At 41.3% G+C, this 19808-nt stretch overlaps 1 protein-coding gene across 3 annotated transcripts in view; it reads right to left on the reverse strand.

The window, feature by feature from the left end:
• ZNRF3 (zinc and ring finger 3) overlaps positions 1-19808 on the reverse strand; it is a 126207-nt gene that overhangs the window by 42469 nt on the left and 63930 nt on the right. For all 3 annotated transcript variants that reach the window (XM_023538434.1, XM_023538435.1, XM_011373374.2), the window contains exon 2: positions 16825-16950. In XM_023538434.1, coding sequence (XP_023394202.1) covers positions 16825-16950 — 126 coding nt within the window. The remainder of the gene's footprint in view (positions 1-16824; positions 16951-19808) is intronic.

Raw genomic sequence — 19808 nt, forward strand, 5'->3', positions numbered from 1 at the left:
ATTACACCCATACATGAAACTACAAACCTAGTTCGATAATTGAATAAACCCTGGTTAATAAAAGATTAAATGGCTACTTAGATTATCATAGCCACAGAACTTGGAAAAACAATTGAACTGAATTGGAGAATTAATTGCAAATGATAAGAGACATCCAACTTCCCTAATCCTTCTAGTAAAGTTTCCAAAAACAACAGTCATTGGTGTAACTGATGAAAACCAACAACCTTCTTCTGAAGAACCACTACATTCAAGTCAAAAGCCAAAACCAATGTACTTTCCACCTGCGTGGATCTGAAGGAGACCTAGACTGTCCTATGCCCCCATTCATTAAATTCTGTCCCAAGAACACACAGAAAGATAATGGTGCTCATTCACTCAGACTTGTAGAGCTACATCCCAGATAGGCTTGACGCTGGGCAGGAAGGAAAGACGTAAAACTCGAAAGGTTCAAGTCAATCAGAACCGTCAACTCTTCTTTCCTAGTCTCTTCAAGACACATACCTGACACCTAAAAAAGCCAAAGTAAATCATGCCTCCATTAATTTCTGCATGTCAGGTTAGGTAAAGAATCTTGGGAGAGTTGGCTCAGAACTCGGAGTGAGCGAAACCATCACTTCCAGGGATAGCATACTCAGGGTGATGGGCAAAGTCGTCCCCAGAAGACTCTATCGCCATGTCCCAGTACTCTGAAATGTGGTGTCGATGCCTTAGCTAGCCCCTAAATAGTTCGGGGTCTTCAACTCCCACTAGTCAGAACACAATTTAGAGCACATATTCTCCCCACCGAACAGGTCACAGTGATGATGACATTTTTGAGTACAGAGAAATTGTGACATCTTCATATGCCCTTCCTCATCATCTGAGCACACAAATGAGGGAGGTACGATGTCAGAGAGCGAAGGGAGCAGGCTCGGCATCTAAAATGTAAGCTCTTCAGAGGATATTCGCCTTTCAATTCCAGCATCATCACGTAGCAGCCCTCCAAGATCATTAAATCACTGATTCTTTCTCTCTAACCAGATGTTAGAGGTTTCATTCCTCTGGCATTACTCAACAAACAAGCAACAACAAACTTCAAACCTGGTGGGCAACTGCTCAGGCATCTGTGGCCCTGAAGGAATGGTCAGATTCCACCCTCACCACCCCAGCTCAGGGGACAGGAAGCCAGTGACACCTGCCTCAATTCCATTCTCTGCTGGCCCCAAAGACAGGTCTAGCTGAGAAAGTCCTACATGGCCTCTGGGTCCCCTATCTTCCCCAATCCAAGTCTTCCTCCCTCTTCTCCTGTTCCATCCCAAATGAAGCCACCTCTTTTCCTATAATGAAGAGGAAGACATGGATTGCTCTTTCTGCACAAACATAGTTCTGTGAGGTTGCACAGCCTCACTCAGCAGAGGCAAGGTTTTCCTCTTGGCAAGTGAGGCTCAGAGGCCTGGCTCCGAGGAGCCACTTATTGTGTGGCCGCCTGGGGCAGGCAGCGGCAGTGCTGGGAGGGGAAAGGTTCCCTTTGAAGCACATGGCGCTGAGAGCTTCCCAGTGACCATGGAAACAGGCACAGTGGGTTCCCAGCCTGAGAACCAGAGAGAGCAGCCGTGATTCAAACACAAAACACACACAAGGTCTGAAAAGCAGAGACAGGAGGGGCCCAGGGGAGGTGCAGGCAGCCGGGGTTGGCAGGAACTGAGCGGCTCCCTGGTAGGAAGATCCAGCCAATGAAGCTGAGCAGGTTCCCGGGGTTTCCTTTTCATTCCTGAGGCTTTCTTCTCACTCTCGTCATTGCCCCTCGGGTCCTATTCAGCACCTCATCAGATCAGTAGAGCCAGGCCTTTGGCTGGCCTGCTGGCAGCAGGGCCTGGAACCAGGCGGGAGGTGATCAAAGGAACCGCCAGTGCAGGCGACACCCTCCTTCTACCCTTCTTCTACCCTCCTCCCTCCTCCTCCACACTGGCCTTCTCGCCCTCCTCGGATGAGGCCCTGCCAAGGTGATCCAATGGAAGCCACTGGGGGAGGGCAAGGAAGAGAGGCAGCTTTTCTGTCTGCCTTTCTGTTAGAGGAGACACAAAGCACTAGAAGAATGGAGACACGTCACTAGAAGGTCAGAGCTCTTTCCTTCTGGGATGTCTCTGTTCTTAAAGTGGGCACCAAACTGGCTTGTTTGGCACACTTGGATGACCAGATCCTGAGCCCAAAAGACTAGCATACCTGCAACATGCTGCTTCCAGGTCCTCTTTCATAGCTGTCTACTCCCAACCCTCAAGATAGATGAAGTTGCAATGAAAAAGTTACCTGAGATACTGTGCCCCGTTTTTTCAGGGCTCTAATTTAAAAGGGGAGAAAAGAGCTATCTGGAGTATGTTTCAGCAAAGAAGAGGAAGCAATGTGATTTGAGTCTGCTAAGGAGGAACGATCTCCCACTTACTAATGAGCATCTTTTCTCTTGGGTTGGACTGAATAAAAAGTCCAACGGTGTCCTGTCGGGCACAGGGCCAGTACTAGTGAGAGAAGCGAGCCCAACTTCTCTGGTGGGCCTTGCTGCCACTGTGGAGCAGGGCAGGCTTTGGCCTTGACCAGCCTCTCTTGAGAAAAGCAGTGTTTGGACAGGCCTGTAATTCGAGAAGCCCATTAGGTGCGTTCTCCCTTTCTTACCTTTGTTGGGCTGCCAAAATATTTACTTGATTTCTTAACTCTAAATCTCTGAAACACACCTGCATCGCCTAAAACAGGCAATTTTCTTATTTTCTTGTATTCACAGAAGAGAGACCAACCTAAGTAAAGATGACAGTAGCACAGAGGGATAAAGGGAGTGGGGGCCTGGTAAGAGATGCAGCTTTATGTAATACGACCGCTTCTTAAGAGATGGGTGTATACTGCATTTGTCTCTTTTTTGGTGGGGAGGTATTTGCAGGGAAGTATGGACAGTTGAAAGCAATTCTACAGGTAATCGCTTTGCACAATAAACTGATTCTATTTGACCTTTACTGAAGAGCCCATTTCCATGTCAAGTAAAAATTCTGTGTGGTAGCCAACTGCATTCATTCATTCATTTTAATACAATCATGACATAAAAGCCAACTGCACTGTGATATCAGCAGACAGACTGAAGACTATATAATAGGAAAAACGAGGTGCTTAAACAACAAACAGTATTTGTGGGGTTTTAGATGGATTTCAGATGATATAAACGATCCAGCAACAACTGCAATTTTTTTCTCTCTTTTCTCGGTGCTCCTGGCATCACGAAAAAGAACTTGAAAAAACAGTCTCAGATCTAGCAAACATGCAGCCACTGCACAACGTCTCCCCTTGCCACGTGCGCCTGTCCGTCAGTTCCCATTTCTGCCTGGCACTTTCTGAAGCACACACTTGCCAAGGCTGAGTGGCCTGCAGTCAGACCTTGCAGACAGGCTGTGGTTTGTGGGCAGAACTCAACGGAAGGTCTCTGGACTGCCTGTTGGTGTTGTTCTTAGAAACAGAGCATCCTGGTCAGTGACTCTCATCCCCAAATATACCTAGACCCCTCCTGAGAACAAGGGCCTGGCTATCGGTTAGGGGAATTATTTTCAGTTGGGTGATCATCAGCAAACCTTTGAGAGAAAAATTATTTTGGAAACATTTTCTAGATCTTGAATATTCTAAAATGGAATCTTTAAGCTGTTATCTTTTCATAGGCACTAAAAGCAAAGCAGGAGTGGAAGCCTTATTGACAGCTGTCACTCGCCTACATCCTTTCTGTAGCATTTCAAATACGGCACCTCTCTGACCTTTACTTTGAGAGACTGTCTTATCTTCCCTACTTAGACCTGACAGAATATAACTTTACACCCTTAAGAAATCAGGTCCCTCAGGGTGGTCAGTTGGAGTATCTGCATTCATGGGCACTTGCTGGGATTCTGGGAAGTGGCAGATGAGTCTCTTCTAGAACCATCATTAGCTAAAAAAAGGAGGAGGATGGACAGTAGCTCTGCTGTCTTTCCATATTTTTAACCCAGCCATTCAGCTACTGAGCTGGAACTGAGGAGTCTTGACTACTGGTACACAAAGTGATCTACTGTCCTCCTGGTATAGGATGTGTGGGGACTGTTTTGGCTCAGATGTCCCAGGTGAAATCAAGGAATCTGAGAAGGCATCTCAGGACAGGCACCAGCAATGAAGAGAGAGAGACTAGTGCTTCCTGACTTTCTGTTAACTTTAAGCTTCTGGAGGAAACAAGAATAAATTCTATATTATGAATCGCAGAAAGACCTTGAATATATGATCATTAAAATACCACAGCAAGGACAACTAACAGGTCTCAGTGAACGAATGAACCCTCCAATGGTTCCTTAGATGTGACACCAAAAGCACCAGCAAACAAAGAAAAAAATAGATCAACAGAACTTTATCAAAATTAAAACTTTTGTGCTGTAAAGGACATTAAGAAAATGAAAAGATCATCCCCAGAATGGGAGAAAATATTTGCAAATCATTTATCTGATAAGAGATATATATCTAGGATATATAGAGAATGCTTACCACTCAATAATAAAAAGATAAATTACTGATTCAAAGATGGGCAAAGGATCTGAAAAGATATTTCTCCAAAGAAAATACACGAACTTCCAATAAGCACATGAAAAGATGAGCAAAATCATTAGCCATCAGGGAAATGCAAATCAAAACCACAACGAGATACCACTTCATACCCACTACTAGGATGGATATAATCAAAAAGACAGATAAAAACAAGTATTGGCTAGGATGTGGAGAAATCATACACTGTTGGTGGTAATGCAAAATGTATGGCCACTTTGGGAAACAGTTTAATCTTCCTCAAAAGGTTATACATAGAGTTACTGTGTGACCCAGCAATTCCACTCTTAGTTATTTGCCCAAGAGAAATAAAAATCTATATCTATGCAAAATCTTGTACAAATTTTCACAGGAGTATTATTCTTAATAACCAAAAAGTGGAAATGATCGAAATATCCATCAACTGATAAACAAGCAAAAAACATGCAACAGACTATTTGGCAATAAAAAATAGTGACATACTGACATATGCTGAAACATTATGTTAAGCAAAAGAAACATACAAAAGACCACAAATTGTTATGATTCCATTTATATGAAATGTCTAGAATGGAGGGGAGATGACTGCTAAAGGGTAAGGGGTTTCTTTTTGGAGTGATGAAAATGTTCATATATCTGAAAAGGGACTTGTATCTATAATACATAAAGAATATGAAAACGTTCTAAAATTGATTGTAGTGGTGGTTGCACAATTCTCTGAATACTAAAAACCACTATACACTTTAAAAAAATGAATAAGCCTTTCTGTGGACCAATCTTATCAATCATTTCTGTTCTATTTCTGTAGAGTCCAAACTTCTAAAAACATATTTCCAAGACAGGAAAGTTTTGGTGGTGAAATGATCTTGAACAACCTGAAGATAAAATAGGTTTTGTAGTCAGTTTTAACCACGATACCCATTTCCTATATAATAAAAATTATGTGTGCATGCTGGAATGAAGTGGAATTTGAATATGGTAATTATGATAATTTACAGAGATTCTGAAAACAATTCCCATACTGACAGTGGGGGTGGGGATATGATATATTCGATGGGAGAGAATGAGGATTAATTAGGATTCCCTGGTCTAAAGAACATACAAAAAGGCATTTGCTTTGTTGATTTACAGATGAATTCTTTTAAAAGTGTTCATTTCACTTAGCTCTGGATATATGCTTTAAAACAATAAAAATTAAAACTGTGGGACTAGCTCAAAAAGGGATACAGAATTTATTTGACAGTAGATAATGCAGGATATGATCCTACTATAGAATACAGAACAGAATATATTATTTTTTAAAAGGAGGGGGATATATAAAATGAAGGAAATAACTTAAAAGGTGTTGGGAGAACTTTAGGAGAGAGAGAGATTACTTAGCCACTCCTGATAGTACAGGTCGAAATAAATTTTGGGTGATTTAAAGATGTACTGTATTGAAAGAAAAACAGTGACCATGGAAAAAGTTGAAAAGGCAAAACGATTCTAAGCTTGCAAGGGAGGGAATAATTAAGTTTAGAAGCAATAAAAGCAATCATGAAGGAATGACTAAAAATTTTAAATTCTGCACACCAAGAAAGCTAAACAACCAAAAATTAGTAAATAAAAGGGCGAGTTAAAAATTATTCTAAATGACGATAAATTACTACATTATTATTTTAAAAATCTAGAATAAGACCCACCCATAAACGAGCAAGGGACCAGAACAGACAATTCAGGAGAAGAAATTTAATTAGTAGATGGAAAATGCTTGGAGTTTAATATTGGATAATAATCAAAGAAATACAAACAAAAACAAATGAAGAAGTAAAAGAAACGTATTGACAATAGTCGATGTTAGTATTATTTTTATGAAAAACAGTTCACTTTACTAGTGGCAGAGTCAACTGAGGGAACTTTCTTGAAAAGCAATTTGTAACTGTTTACATCAAGAACCATAAAAAAATGTCCATATCTTTTGATCTACAATCTCCTGGAATATTACCATAGGGAGTAATTTGAAAAGAAAAAGAAACCCCAAAAGCTCACCCTACACAAAGGTTTCACTTTGGTTTACTTGTAAGGGTTAGAAATACAACAGAAGCAATCTAATTATTGAACTCTGGGGGAATGGTCAAGTAAATCATGGTATATTCTATTGTCATGTTATGCAGCCATTGTAATTACAGGCTATCAAAATAACAGCAAATTGGTAAAATGACTAGTATGTATTATTAAAAAGATTGGAAGGGAATAATCCAAACTGACAGTACTTGGATTAAGGGAGCAGAATTAAAGGTAGTTTTGTCCTATTTTCAAATTCTCCATAATTATTTAATGCAACAAATATTTACTGAGTGCCTACTATGTTTTAGAAATTGTTCTTGGTACTAAAAATATAAGAATGGTGGTAAAAATTATTATATTGCTTACACACTTAAAAAAAGATAAGGACCCAGAAATTTCTGTTACAAAAATAGTAAAATAAGTTAATGCTATAAATTTTGGGTATACCTTTAAAATTAGGGGTTATAAAAAATATTAAGATTCTATCAATTGAAACTTTAAAGAAAGACAAAATAATTCATTTTTAAAACCAATCTACTGTTTACAAATACATGAAAAAGAAAGCTTTTGAAGCTAAACACTTCAAAATTCTATTTCTAAAAATCAAGTGAAGGTAACAAAAGTTCCTTGCCTATTCCACATTCTTTTCTCTGAGGTTCATTTAAGAGTTGATACATTTGTGAAAATCTATCAGCAGTAGGTTAATGTGTAATAGTGAAGGCCAAGTGCCTTTGCACATCCCAAGAAATAGCCCAAGTTCTTTAGGCTGACTAGAATTTTATTTTATCCATCAGTGCTTAGCATAACTGGGATGTGTTGAAACTCTTCTATTATTTTTATAACTATCAAAAATGATGCAGAATTTAAAGTATTTCAGTATCCCAAAGGAATTGTTTAGACTGCCTCAAACTTAAAACAGAGCACAAAAAGCATTAGTCAGAACACATAGGCCATGTTTGATTTGGACAACAAGATCACCAAAGTAGAAGGATACCTTTTAACAAATAAAATATGGTGCTTTTTGGAAAGGAAACAAACACAAAAGACAGAACAAGGAAAAGAAACTGCATTTGTCTGCGGTCTGAAATGGTCTTGTGACCAAGGATAGCAGACAAGATCTTGCCAATGTTCCCATTCTTCCTGCTTCTGCACCCAGTGGGAATCTCTGCCCAGGCTGGTGGTGTGACACTCTCCTATGTGAGAGCAACTCAAGTTCTCTAAAATGTGCTATGTTCAAACCTGGTGTGCAGGTTTTCCAAAGGCTTGGTAAAAAGTAAACCAGCGACACACACTCACTGTCAGGCAGCCCCTAAATTCTGAAATGCCCATAGACATGGCCGTTGCTCATTTGGGTTAATTCATGCACATGGTGTACGCAAGCCTTCTCTGAGAACGGAGAGCAGATGGGACTTTGGGGCTTGTCCAGGTATGAGAGATTCAGGTCATCAGACTTGGGACTGGTACTATTCATAAAATGACTTAATATGCTGGGTACTAACTTCTCTTATACTTCAAAATGGCCTTTCAAAGGTAGATATGGTCATTAGCTATTTTTGATGGGCTTTTCAGAAGCTGTCATACCATTCCTAGTTTCCTAGGACAGCCTTATTTTGTGGCTCTTGCTCTGTTGCGAGCCTGGTTCAACTGGAGGGGACAATGGCCAGAAGGAGTGTTGCGAGCCAGCCTTCTCCCTGTCTGGGGAGGTGGCCAGCAGCCTTTGTTCCTGGGATTGGCAGACACATTATTTGTTCTACTCTATCTTCAAAACTCCCTTCAGTCTCTCAGTAGATTTCAAGTAATGGTTTCAGTTAGCCTTTTATAGCTGAAAATGTCTCGGATCTAGCAAAAAAAAAAAAAAAAAAGTATATTGTGCTTTATAGAGCCTTTTAACCAAGAGGTTGCTAGAAGATTTAGTTGTGGAAGAAAGACATCAAGTTAAAAGTTTGTGACTTTCAAATCAGACACAGGACCTCAGAAGAAAAGTGGTATTCCCTGAGTTATTCCTTTTTCTATTTATATCATGTCGATCTTCTCCCAATCTGATTTCTTCTACTAAGTTCCTGTCTTACTTTCCTTTTTAACCAAATATGGGAAATATTTACCCAAGTGCTCCTTAAAATAAATCTAAAGAGCCTTCCAAACTTCCTCTCCAAAAAAAAAAAAAACAAAAAAAAACCCACCTCAGCTCACCTTAGATAAAGGGTTTCAATCCAGCTGGTAGAAGCTTGTTTAGAAAGGAGGTAAATATGTATTTATTGAGTATTCCAAGAACTTGACATACATTATATTTTAATCATCACTACCTTTATAGATGGGGATAGAAAGAAATGGAAGCAAAGAGAGGCTAACTGGCCCAAAGTTAACCAGCTACTACCAGAATATCATCTGCATCCAGGCCACGTGGCTCCAAGATCCGGGTTCTCTATACCCCTCACATAGAAACTGATCATGCACTTCAACAGAACATACCGCAAAGGCTGCCATGAACCTGTCTTTATATTGGAGGACACTGGGGCAGAGAAGGGAATGAAGGAGGAAAGAAGTGGCATTTAAGGACTTAGGGAGATAAAACTTGTATGTCATGATAAGACAGGGTTTCTCAACAGGGATACTATTGACATTTGGGGCCAGATCATTCTTTGTTTTGGAGGGCTGTCCTGTGTGCTGTAAGATGTTCAGCAGTATCCTTGGTCTCCATCTATTAGTTGCTGGTAGCACCCCACACCCTCCTGGATATTTTTGTCTAAAGACCAAAATTGGCCCCAGACATTGCCTAATGTCCCCTGGACCTAGGGGATAGGCGAGGGGTGGGGGAAGGGAGGAGCAGTTGAGAACCACTGCAATAAGAGGATTCGGATAATAAGCCCTGGGGAGGTTTGACACAGCTAAGTGTCCCAAGCACAGGGTGCTCTCAGGGATATCATGGCAATGAGCTGTTGTCACCGTGCCCTGTACTCAAGTATGTGGCAAATACCAAACTCACTTCCCTTACTGGAGAAGACCAATGCCTGCCTGTGGTGTGGAGCAGCTAGCTGCCTCTGAGACCCTGGTACATTCACCGCCTTCTCCCGTTTGTCGCAGTGAGTCAGATCCCAGGATTTCAGTCCTACCACCCCTCTTGAGGCAGGAATCTGACATTCAGGAGTGCTAAGCTGGACTCAGCCTGGGGACCAGAGTACTCAGGTATTCTAGGAAATTCTGGTTACATTTGTGACCAAAGAGCCCAATGAGAATGGAATGCTGAAGAAAAAGCCCTCCCTTCCCCCTCCCCCTACATGACTTATAAACAACTTGGTGGGGACATAATGCTAGTTCAGTGCATTCAAATCTCAGGTCGACTTTTACATTCTCAAAAATTAAGAACCCAAAGCACTTCTGTTTCTGTGGGTTCTATCTCTCGGTATTTACCATATTAGGAATTAAAACTGAGAAATTTTTCAAACACAGAATATACAAAAGCACACATTCCATTAACCGTCCCAGCAATGAAGTCACCACACAAAACGATGCCCCTGGAAAACACCATACGTTTGTGAGAGAATGAGAGTGAGAAAGGCAAGTGACATATTAGTGTTATTATAAAAACAGCTCTGATATTGTAGGTCCTCCTGGGAAGGATCTTAAGGATCCCAAAAGATTCCCTGACCACACTTTGAGAACCGCTGTGCTAGATTAACACCTACACCATGATTTTAACAGCTCTGACTTTTATCAGAGGACCCAGAAAGACGATGCCGAGAAAGGCTCCAGTTGAGAGAAATTTGGCCGAAACCCATTCGTTATAATGGGGCAATGGTTCTCTTTCTGGATTATTACCAAGTCCTTTTCTTCCCTTAAGCACCAACTATTACCTATCACTATATTACCCCTCAGGTTCTGGTTAATATTTAGTGAAGAAATTCAAACATCTTTGGATTGCAATTAGTGTCATTTTCCTGTTTTCCACTATGTCATGAGAAGAGAATACAAATAAAATTTTGTTTTTCCTTTACTCAAATTCTTTATTTTGGCAGTTGTTCTGTGAAAGGTAAGTATGCAGTTTTTCTGGCGGTAACCTGAGTTGCAAAAGAGGATGAGGTCTCTGTCCTCATTGCTCCTGGATTGTCTGTAACATGTCTTATAAGACAAAGAGTTTGCTTTCCACCAGTAGAAGCAGTTGTCATTCATGATGAGACTACTCCATCACCACAGGAACAAAATGCTTACCTGTTTTTTTAATACCCACCAGCCATCAAACTCCATATACTTTATTGTGAAACGATTTCTTTTTCTTTATTGTGGGAAAATATACATAACATAAAATTTACCATTCTAACCATTTTTAAGCGTACAGTTCAATGGTATTAAGTATATTCATGTTTTGTGCAACCATCACCACCATCCATCTCTAGAACTTTTTCATCTTCCTCAAATGAAACTTCATACACATTAAAGAATAACACCCCATTCCCTACCCCCACCCCAGCCCCTGGCGACCACCATTCTATTTTCTGTCTCTCTGGATTTGACTACTTAAGTAATAGCACTTTGAGTGCTAAAAGAAATTAAAGGATAATAAGGGGAGGAGAGAGGAAGGAAGAGAGGATGATCAATAAGAGTTGCTACTTTATTTAGTGCTTTCAGTTCTGCCAGGAACAGCGACCAACACCTGACACACACCAACTCCTTTAGGTGCTGTTCCCATCTAAGGAGGCAGAAACATGCAGAGGGGTTAAGTGACTGCCCTAGGTCGCACAGCTTAAAGGGTTGAACCCAGGGTTTAAACTCAGGTTAGTCTGATGTCTAAACTCAAGTCTTAACTATTACATGCTCCCTCTCCCCACAACCACTCTGAAAAAATAAAATTCCTTTGACTCTGTTTTCTGTCTTCCAGTCCGTTTGGTTATGAGTCTTTATCCATTCTTTGTGAAGAAGTTACCAAGACACTCAGGGCTGGATGTGGGGTGCTGGAATGAATGTGAACATAAGGGCCCAGTTTTCCCTCAACCCCTCATCCTAGGTCTTCCTGCTGCTTGTCAGAAGAGCCAGGATTACAGACCGAGCTCTCCTGCCCTGCAGCCAAGCAATTTCCCACCATGCCACACTGTTGGCCATGCTGTCTGTACATTCCGCATTTGCCTAAATGTGAAAACATAAAAAAGGCAGATGAAGAGACAAAGAAATCTGAAGGCAAACACAATGTTTCCTTGCCAGTGTCACTGCTTTGAGCCTCACCAAAGCATTTTTAAAAATTGATGTCTGGGTCCATTTAGTTTCCAGAAACATCCAGCAGCAAAGCATAACCTGATCCTCCCCTCAACCAGCCTTGCTGCCACCACCAAATGAACATTTCCAAAGCCAGAATCTATGGCACTCATCCTATCATTAGAAACCTCCAGTGGCTCCCAACTACCTAGATGTTGAAAGCCAAACTCCTTAAGCTGAAAGCCTCTTCCTTCTCCAGCAACTTTCAATGTCCCTTGAAGAAACTTCTTGCTCCCTTTCTCTCTGTCCTATTCCTGGAGATTATTCCTCCATTTCACCTTGTCTCAGGCAGGTCTCTCTCTATAAAATTCGCCCAACCTCTCCAGCCACGTGGACTTAATTCTCTTCTAACAACTAAGACTGTCTGTGTCAGGGACTGGCCCTCAGTTCAGGGCAAGAAAAGGATCTGACTCTTCATAGTACACATGAATCAGAGGAGTCCCTTCCAATTGGAGCCTCTCTGGACAACTCAGGGTAAACTGAAGATATCACCCACCAGCTTATGGTCCCATACATGACTTGCTGACTGCAGGGAGCTGTTTAGAGGATGGAAGCCCAGCACTGCCCTCGCCAGCTTTCTTTAGAAAATATATCTTCCTCTCACTCCCACACATGGCTGGGCAGGAAGCTAAATTCCAGCATGTTCCCAGCCCCAGATCACAGCTGACCAGACTAAAGGTGAGCACCTGACCCAGGTTGGGCCAATGAATTCCTTTTCTGGAGTCTTTTAGACTGGAAATCAAGAAAGTGTCAGGCCCAGGGATATTAGGGAGCTGTGTCTCCCACTAGGTGATGGAGGTGGGGGAATAAAGCAGACACACCGAAGAGAAGACTTGGAAAGGGGCCACTGGCATAGAGCACTAGCGTCAGCTATTCTAGAAGAGGGGCAGTACCCCCATCATGGGTTCTCTGATGCTTTTCAAGACCCTCAGAGCAATGTAGCTAGAGTTGGATTTCTATTAAGTGGAAACAATAGTCCTAACTGAGCCAACAACTACTGAAAAGCATCTGATTTTTATATAGAAAAACCGGTGAAGACAAAAGGAGGCAAGGGGAAGAGACTAACATTGATGAGGCAATAAACAGAACAGTCTTCATCTCGGATCTCTGCTCAGCTACTTGGGAGCCCCTTGATCCTAGGTTAGGTAGAGAATGTCTTTGGGACTCAATTTCCTCACTGTAAAATGGGAATCTAGACACAATCTCAGAGCTGGTCTGACAATGAAAGGAGACACTGCACATAAAGCTCTTAGAACTTGGTGAGCACCTGAACCATAAGGAATTTACTCTGAGCCAGGCTGTGTTAAGTGCACCACAAACATCTCATAGAATTTCCACTGCAATGACAAAGGCAGCATGAGCCCCAATGAGAAGAGTAAGGCTCCAGGAGCTGAAGTGACCTTTGCAAGGTCATTCAGCCAAAGCTGGGTCTCCATGACTTGAAATTCTCTTGTCTTTTCATTAACTTACTCATTGTCCTCTTAAGTACTGCAAAGAGCAGAGTCCATGCCTGTTGACCATCCTGTCTTTCAATCTCCCCAAGACTTCACTCTGGGTTTAGGGAGGCTTATTCATGAAATCTGGGCCAGGTGGACTTTGTTAGAAACTCCACTGCATCTTCTGTGTTCTCTGCCATGACTCTCAATGAGGCTGATGGGTCATAGAAACCAAAGCTATTAAAGTCAACCTTCAAAATTCTTACCAGTCCCATAAGATGCTTAATAAATACTGGTTGAATTGAAGGGTTAAAATGCCTGGGGCATAAATATAGACACTTGTACTTTGGGGGTGGTGTAAGACCCTTACTTTCAATAGTGAGCTGCTCAGAAATGTCAATTGTATTCTATTTTAATTTTCTAGGACTTAAACTGTCATGAGTAACCGAGTCTGTCTGTCAATGCTGCCACTAGAATCTCCCCAACTTAGAATATCAAGGGAAGGTTTTAAATGTGATACAGAAGCTCAAAATGTTAAATAAGCAAGAAACCCAGAAAAGCCTCTTCACAGTCAGTGAAAAAGAGGCCCCAAGAGCTAAGACTTGCCCTGGGCCTGGTATGAAGCCAGGTCTGACTTGGTGCCCTGGCCTGCTGCCTCTGTGTGGGGGGCTCACCCTCACCTCAACTTTGCCTCCGCAGCAGATCCTATTGTCTCCCCCACCTCCTACAGAATCAAAAAGATTACAAGGAGGGGATCATAAATCACTTTTCTCTCATGAGTTTATAGTGATCCTTTCTCAGTTCAAAAGCACTCAGTAATAAACCAAGGTGATGAGTTTATGTCTTCTGCTTTTAAAATGAAACTTTATTTGAACTTGTGGAGAGGCATTTACTTTTTTTTAATTTAGGACATTCCTCTCTATTTCAACTTTTCGCCCCATGGCATTTTCTGTGGGCGGGTGGGTAATGAGGGTGGATGATGGGGGAGGGAGAAGGGTATTTGTCTGGCACTCTCCCCTATTCTCCTACAGGCTTTTGCCTGACAGAAAGAGTCCTCCATTCTATGGCTTTTAACAAGTCCCAACATCTATGCAGAGGAATCCCTCTCCCCTCCTCCCACACTGACTTGGCTGTAGTTCCTCCTTTCTCATGCCTCTCTTCAGTGTCCACCTCCTTGCCATAGCCACTACAAGCAAAGAAATGATGGAAAACCATGCTCTGCAAAAGACTGGGCTACCCATGAAGATCACTTCGCATTTCTTTACCGAAGTCTCCTGCCACTGCCCTTGGGGCTCAGAAAAAAGGAAAACACAGTTAGCAAAGTTAAAAAACCTGAATCTGAGAACAGCTACATTTTAAGAAAATGAAAGAAAAAGGGAGAGAGAGGGAGAAAGAGAAAGAGGGAAGGGCGAGAGAGATACCTGACTCATCACACCTCCTGTTACCAAGCCAGGTTTTAAACAAATGCAAAACTGTCTTGCCCAAGCATTTTTGCTAATGATTTTAATCAGGTGTTAAGCCAAATTTCAGTAACTAACCACGCGTAAATACCGCCTGGCCATCACACAGTCTTTCCAAACAGAAACATGCGGCGAGGGTAAGAGACTATTGCTTGTAAGCAGGTAGTATCATACACTTAGCTCCTGGGCCTCTGCATTCAATAAATATTTGGTGAATGAATAAACCCAAGAAGTACTTAATGATTCAATATATGTCTTGGATTTTTATTCCTCTTGGCTTCACAGGCCAGCAGGCCAAACCATACAAAACGCTCCAAGTAAAAACCACTACAGGGTTGTTCCAGGCGGAGGAGGAAACAATTGGGTCCTCTGAATGACTTCAACACCACCAAGCCATGGGAGAACAATGGGGTGTCTCTGGGAGCCCTGTTCCAACTCATTTATAGACACATCAAATGCAAAGGTGGAGCCTCACTGAACTGGGGCAAAGCAAATTAAGACAAGCTGCTGAGCCTTGCATAGTGGCAGCTTAAGTATAAGAGAAATTTTTATATTAGGAGTGTACTATAGCTACAAGGAAAGCACTGTTCCTACAGCCTTTGGATGTAGCTGGCATTTCTCCTAGGAAAACACTAAAATATTCTCAAGGGGGTGACTATTCTCCAAGTATCATTAAGCAGTTCTGGCCAACTATTTAAACGATGAAGTATCAGGGCTTGGGCCACCTAAAATACCTTGCTTCGACTTTGTGACTTGTAAACCAAACAGGTAATAATTCCTGTGTTTGTTTGTTTCCCGCAAAGGGGCAAAAAACTTAGCAAGTGCCAGAAGCTACTCAGAAGACAAGTGGGATGCAAAATCAGACCCATGAGGGTCTCCTGGGCCAAAAGTCTTTCCGAAGACACGGGCTAGGGCTCTTCAAGTCTGGGAAAAGCTCCCTTCTCAAGTATCCTGCATCAAGTATACCTCTTCTCTTTCCTGGATCTCCCAAGAAATCTTCAAGAGTTTAAGAACCAGGACTGCTTTTCCCCCAGCTGTCTCCCCATGATACCTAGAACAGCAGCTTCTGAGAGTATAAAAAAATATCCAGGCAAAACACTATCCCCTAAAGAGATACTATGATTCCTCCAACCAAAATTCTACTAACTTTCTCTAAACCTTTCCCTTTAACAAAATGATCCAGTTTAAAACAGGTTATTACCTATCATATTTTAAGATCATTGACAGATGGTTTTCCAAAATAAATTTATTTCTATCTTATACTACAGTCAGGTAATGCTGACCCACTTGGCTAAAAAAACAATCTTTTTTAGTACTTCTAAATGGGATGACAACAGCCAATGGTAGCAAACATTTTTTGAGAGCTTATTCTGTGCTAGACCGTTCGCATCTCATCTCACCTCCTAACCATTCTATGAGGTAAGTTCTAATACAGGACCATAATTGCTGTCTGCCATTCTGAAACCAAAAAAGCTCTAAGACCCAAAAGTTTTTCCATAGCTTACTTGGCAGCAAAATTTAATGAACCTGAACTCGTTTCGGAGGTAAAGCTGCCCTAAACCAACACGAGGCTATTTAGATTTTAGTTATCCCACTAAGGTGAATATCCATATACTTTGCTAGACAAATATAAATGTGTTTGATTACTGAGTACTACCTCAAATCTTCCCGGGGCTACTTATTATAAAATATATATAACCTTAATACCTTTCTAAACCCTCAAAATTATAGAATTCTGAAACATCTGGCCCCAAGAGTATAAGATAAGGTATTATGAATCTCTATTATCGAACCAACTCACAGATAAGAAACTGAGACTCCTTGAGGGTAAGTAACTTGCCCAAGGCCACACAGTGGACAGTAGGTCGAGGGAACTCTGGCTAGCAGTCTCCATCAGAGTCCAAACGTGTAAGCACCTGGTGGGCTGCTACAAGATATGTCTTCGTCATCAACCCACTGGACTTCAGCTAGGACGGAGTAATGTACCACAAGGCTCTTCTCTGTAAGCAACCATTTGAGGAATGGAGGAAACGGGAGAGTGGAGAACACCAAATGGAGTCAGAATGATTGGAGGGCCTGGTGCTTACCTTGCCCAGAACAGTGAGACATGGTTTCGGGTCCAATTCTGGCTGTTCCAGCTTCACCACTCCTACCCAGCCATATTCATACAAGTCTTCTTCATCATTGTTATTACATAGGCCCAGTGGGTGCATCTAGGAAACAAAAGGGAAAGAAAACTTCAATATGCAGGCTGCAGTTCGGTTTGAATCACATTTTACATTTCTCAGACTTGATAATCAAAAGTAATCTCAAAACTTAAAATTATATGATGGGGGGGCATATTTTTAACCCATTGGTAATCCTATCTCAGCACAATAAGCTGAGCACTGGAGAGAAAATAATAGACCCACTATAAAAATATTCTATGAATGCTTTCTCACTGCTTTGTAAGCAGTAGTCACCCGAGGTGGGCACCACCCTATGGGATGTAGGGACAGAAAAACAGCATAGCTCCCATGCAAATGCCAATCTGAAATGCTGTGAAGTACCATGCCATTAAACAGCAGTTATAGATGAGACCAGTAAGGTTAGTACCAAGACTGTTTGGCACCTTAGGTTGCATCTACTTCAATTTATGCAAAAGGACCTGGAAACATACATTCAGAAATTTATAGAGACCACTAGATATACAGCAGAATCACCAGTGTAATCAACAGGCTATTTAATGGCTATCCCTGGTTATTAGAAAACAGGCAAAATTCTTTGGAGCTTTTTCAGGATTTTCAAACCATAAATTAAAGATAGGTAGAGTAGCACTGTCAAATTTTTGCTAGGAAAAGTATAGTCAGTGGAAACCTAAACAATTCTAAGGGTTTGTGCTCCCGGTTCTATCATTGTATCAGGCCCTAGAATCCCTAATAATAATCTTTTTGTTTTCTTTTCAACTACAGTTGGCAGTCAATATTATTTTATACTAGTTCCAGGTGTATAGCATAGTGATTAGATATTTATATAATTTACAAGGTGATCCCCCCATTAGTTTAGTACCCACCTGGCACTATACACAGTTATTATAATATTATTGACTATTTTCCCTATGTTATACTTTACATCCCCTTGACTATTTCATAACTATCAATGTCCACTTCTTAATGCCTTTACCTTTTCACTCCTCCCCCTAAACGCCCCAATCCTAATAACAATCTGAGAAGAGGAAATCCTTGTGGATAAACAGAACTTATCAAGACATTAATGAGCCTAGCACAATGCTAAATTCCTTAAATAACTGAGAGAACTATGTCTTTTGATTCACGGCATGTTAAGAGGCATAAGAGACCTAAGAACCCAGTGTGGTAGACGGAATAATGGCTCCCAAAACATCTATGTCCTAATCCCCAGAATCTGTGAATATGTTACCTTACATGGCACAAGAGATTCTGCAGATGTTATTAAGTTTGAGGTGGGGAGATTATCCTGGATTAACTGGGTGGGTCCAATGTAGTCACAAGAGTCCTTTTAAGGAAAAAAGGAATTACGGAAACAGAGAAGAGATGGAGCAATGCTCTTTGAAGATGAAGGAAGGAGCTATGAGCCAAGGAATGCAGGCAGCCAGTCTCCAGAAGCTAAAAAAGACAGGAAATGGATTCTCCCTAGAGCCTCCAGAAAGAATGATGCCCTGCCAACTTATTTTCGACTTCTGACCTCCAGAAAGGTAAGAGAATAAATCTGTGTTGCTTTAAGCCACTAAGTTTGTAGTAACTTGTTACAGCAGCAAATAGAACACTAATATACTCTCCTTATCCCCCACTCATTTTACAGATGAGAACAGTCATTCAGGATAGTTTTTCTAAGACAACACAGCCAGCATGTGACAGCACTCATAGGTGACCTGACCCTTGGATTCATAATCCAGTGCCTTCATGCTGCACCTGTTTAACTGTATTATCCCTTCCTCTGAGAGCTGGTTATCTGATTGGAGAAAAAAGAATAAGTGATAAAATCTTTATAAAGAAAGGTTGCCTGCCAGCTCTAAATTAATGTAGGCAACAAGAGTTGCTAGAATGTTTGGGAAGTCTGCGCAACTGCTGAACATTGAGTTGAGCTTCAAAGGAAGAGTAAGACTGATCAAGGAAAAAAGATAGAGGATAGGCAGTCGGTTCAAGCCCAGGAAGGAGCTAAGGGCTTGAGGGGGAAGAGGAATGAGACCAGCCTTGATCAGTATGGAGGGGGCCACAGTCTATACCAAGAAGGAAAGGGAAGGGCTCAAAAACTAAAAAGGAATTTGGATACAGGTTCTTCATCAGAAGAATGGCATAATGAAAATAGTTATTTTAGGATGACGGGTGACACATCTTCTGGCAGTACTATGCCTGGACTCAAGAGGCGTCAAGGAGCGGAAGAGTGAAGGGTACAGCCCCGGGTTGAGAGCAATTCAATGGAACAACAAGGAACTGACCTGTCTCAAGGGATGGAATATTCTGAAAGGCAAAGGCATAAAATGCAAATGAATATGCCAAGTCTGGGGAGAATGAAAGAGACAGCTTTTCTGTTAATTGACCATCTACTATGTTACCAAGTTTATGTATTTTATTTTATCCTCATAGGAACCTCTGTTGAGAAAACAGATATAGTGACTAGACCATGCAAATAAGTTGCAAACTAGAACTGCAAATCAGCCACTGATGCAGAATACAATGGAGTCCATGAAACTCATATTAGTTAACAACAGGATTACACTCAAAGCCAATGGCAACCAATCTAGTGCAGGATTACAAAAGAAATCCACATGGGAACTTCCACAGAGAATAATCAAAGGATTAAGACAGAACTTTGGGAAGAGTGAGAGTCCTCTAACATTTTTGGAAAAACGACTTTTGATGATCCTACTTAAGTCAAACATAAGAGAAGGAAGCCATGTCCATATGTCAACCAATTTTGAGAAAACACCCCAACACCACCCACATGTGATTCACTCTTTATTCTTAGAAATCAGTACAAAGCTGCTATCAGAATTTAACATGTTAAATTCAAATATAAACTATTATTTTATTTCATTTTCCAAGATAAAGCC

Source organism: Pteropus vampyrus, unplaced genomic scaffold (genome assembly GCF_000151845.1).
Source record: "Pteropus vampyrus isolate Shadow unplaced genomic scaffold, Pvam_2.0 Scaffold223, whole genome shotgun sequence".
Lineage (NCBI taxonomy): Eukaryota > Metazoa > Chordata > Mammalia > Chiroptera > Pteropodidae > Pteropus > Pteropus vampyrus.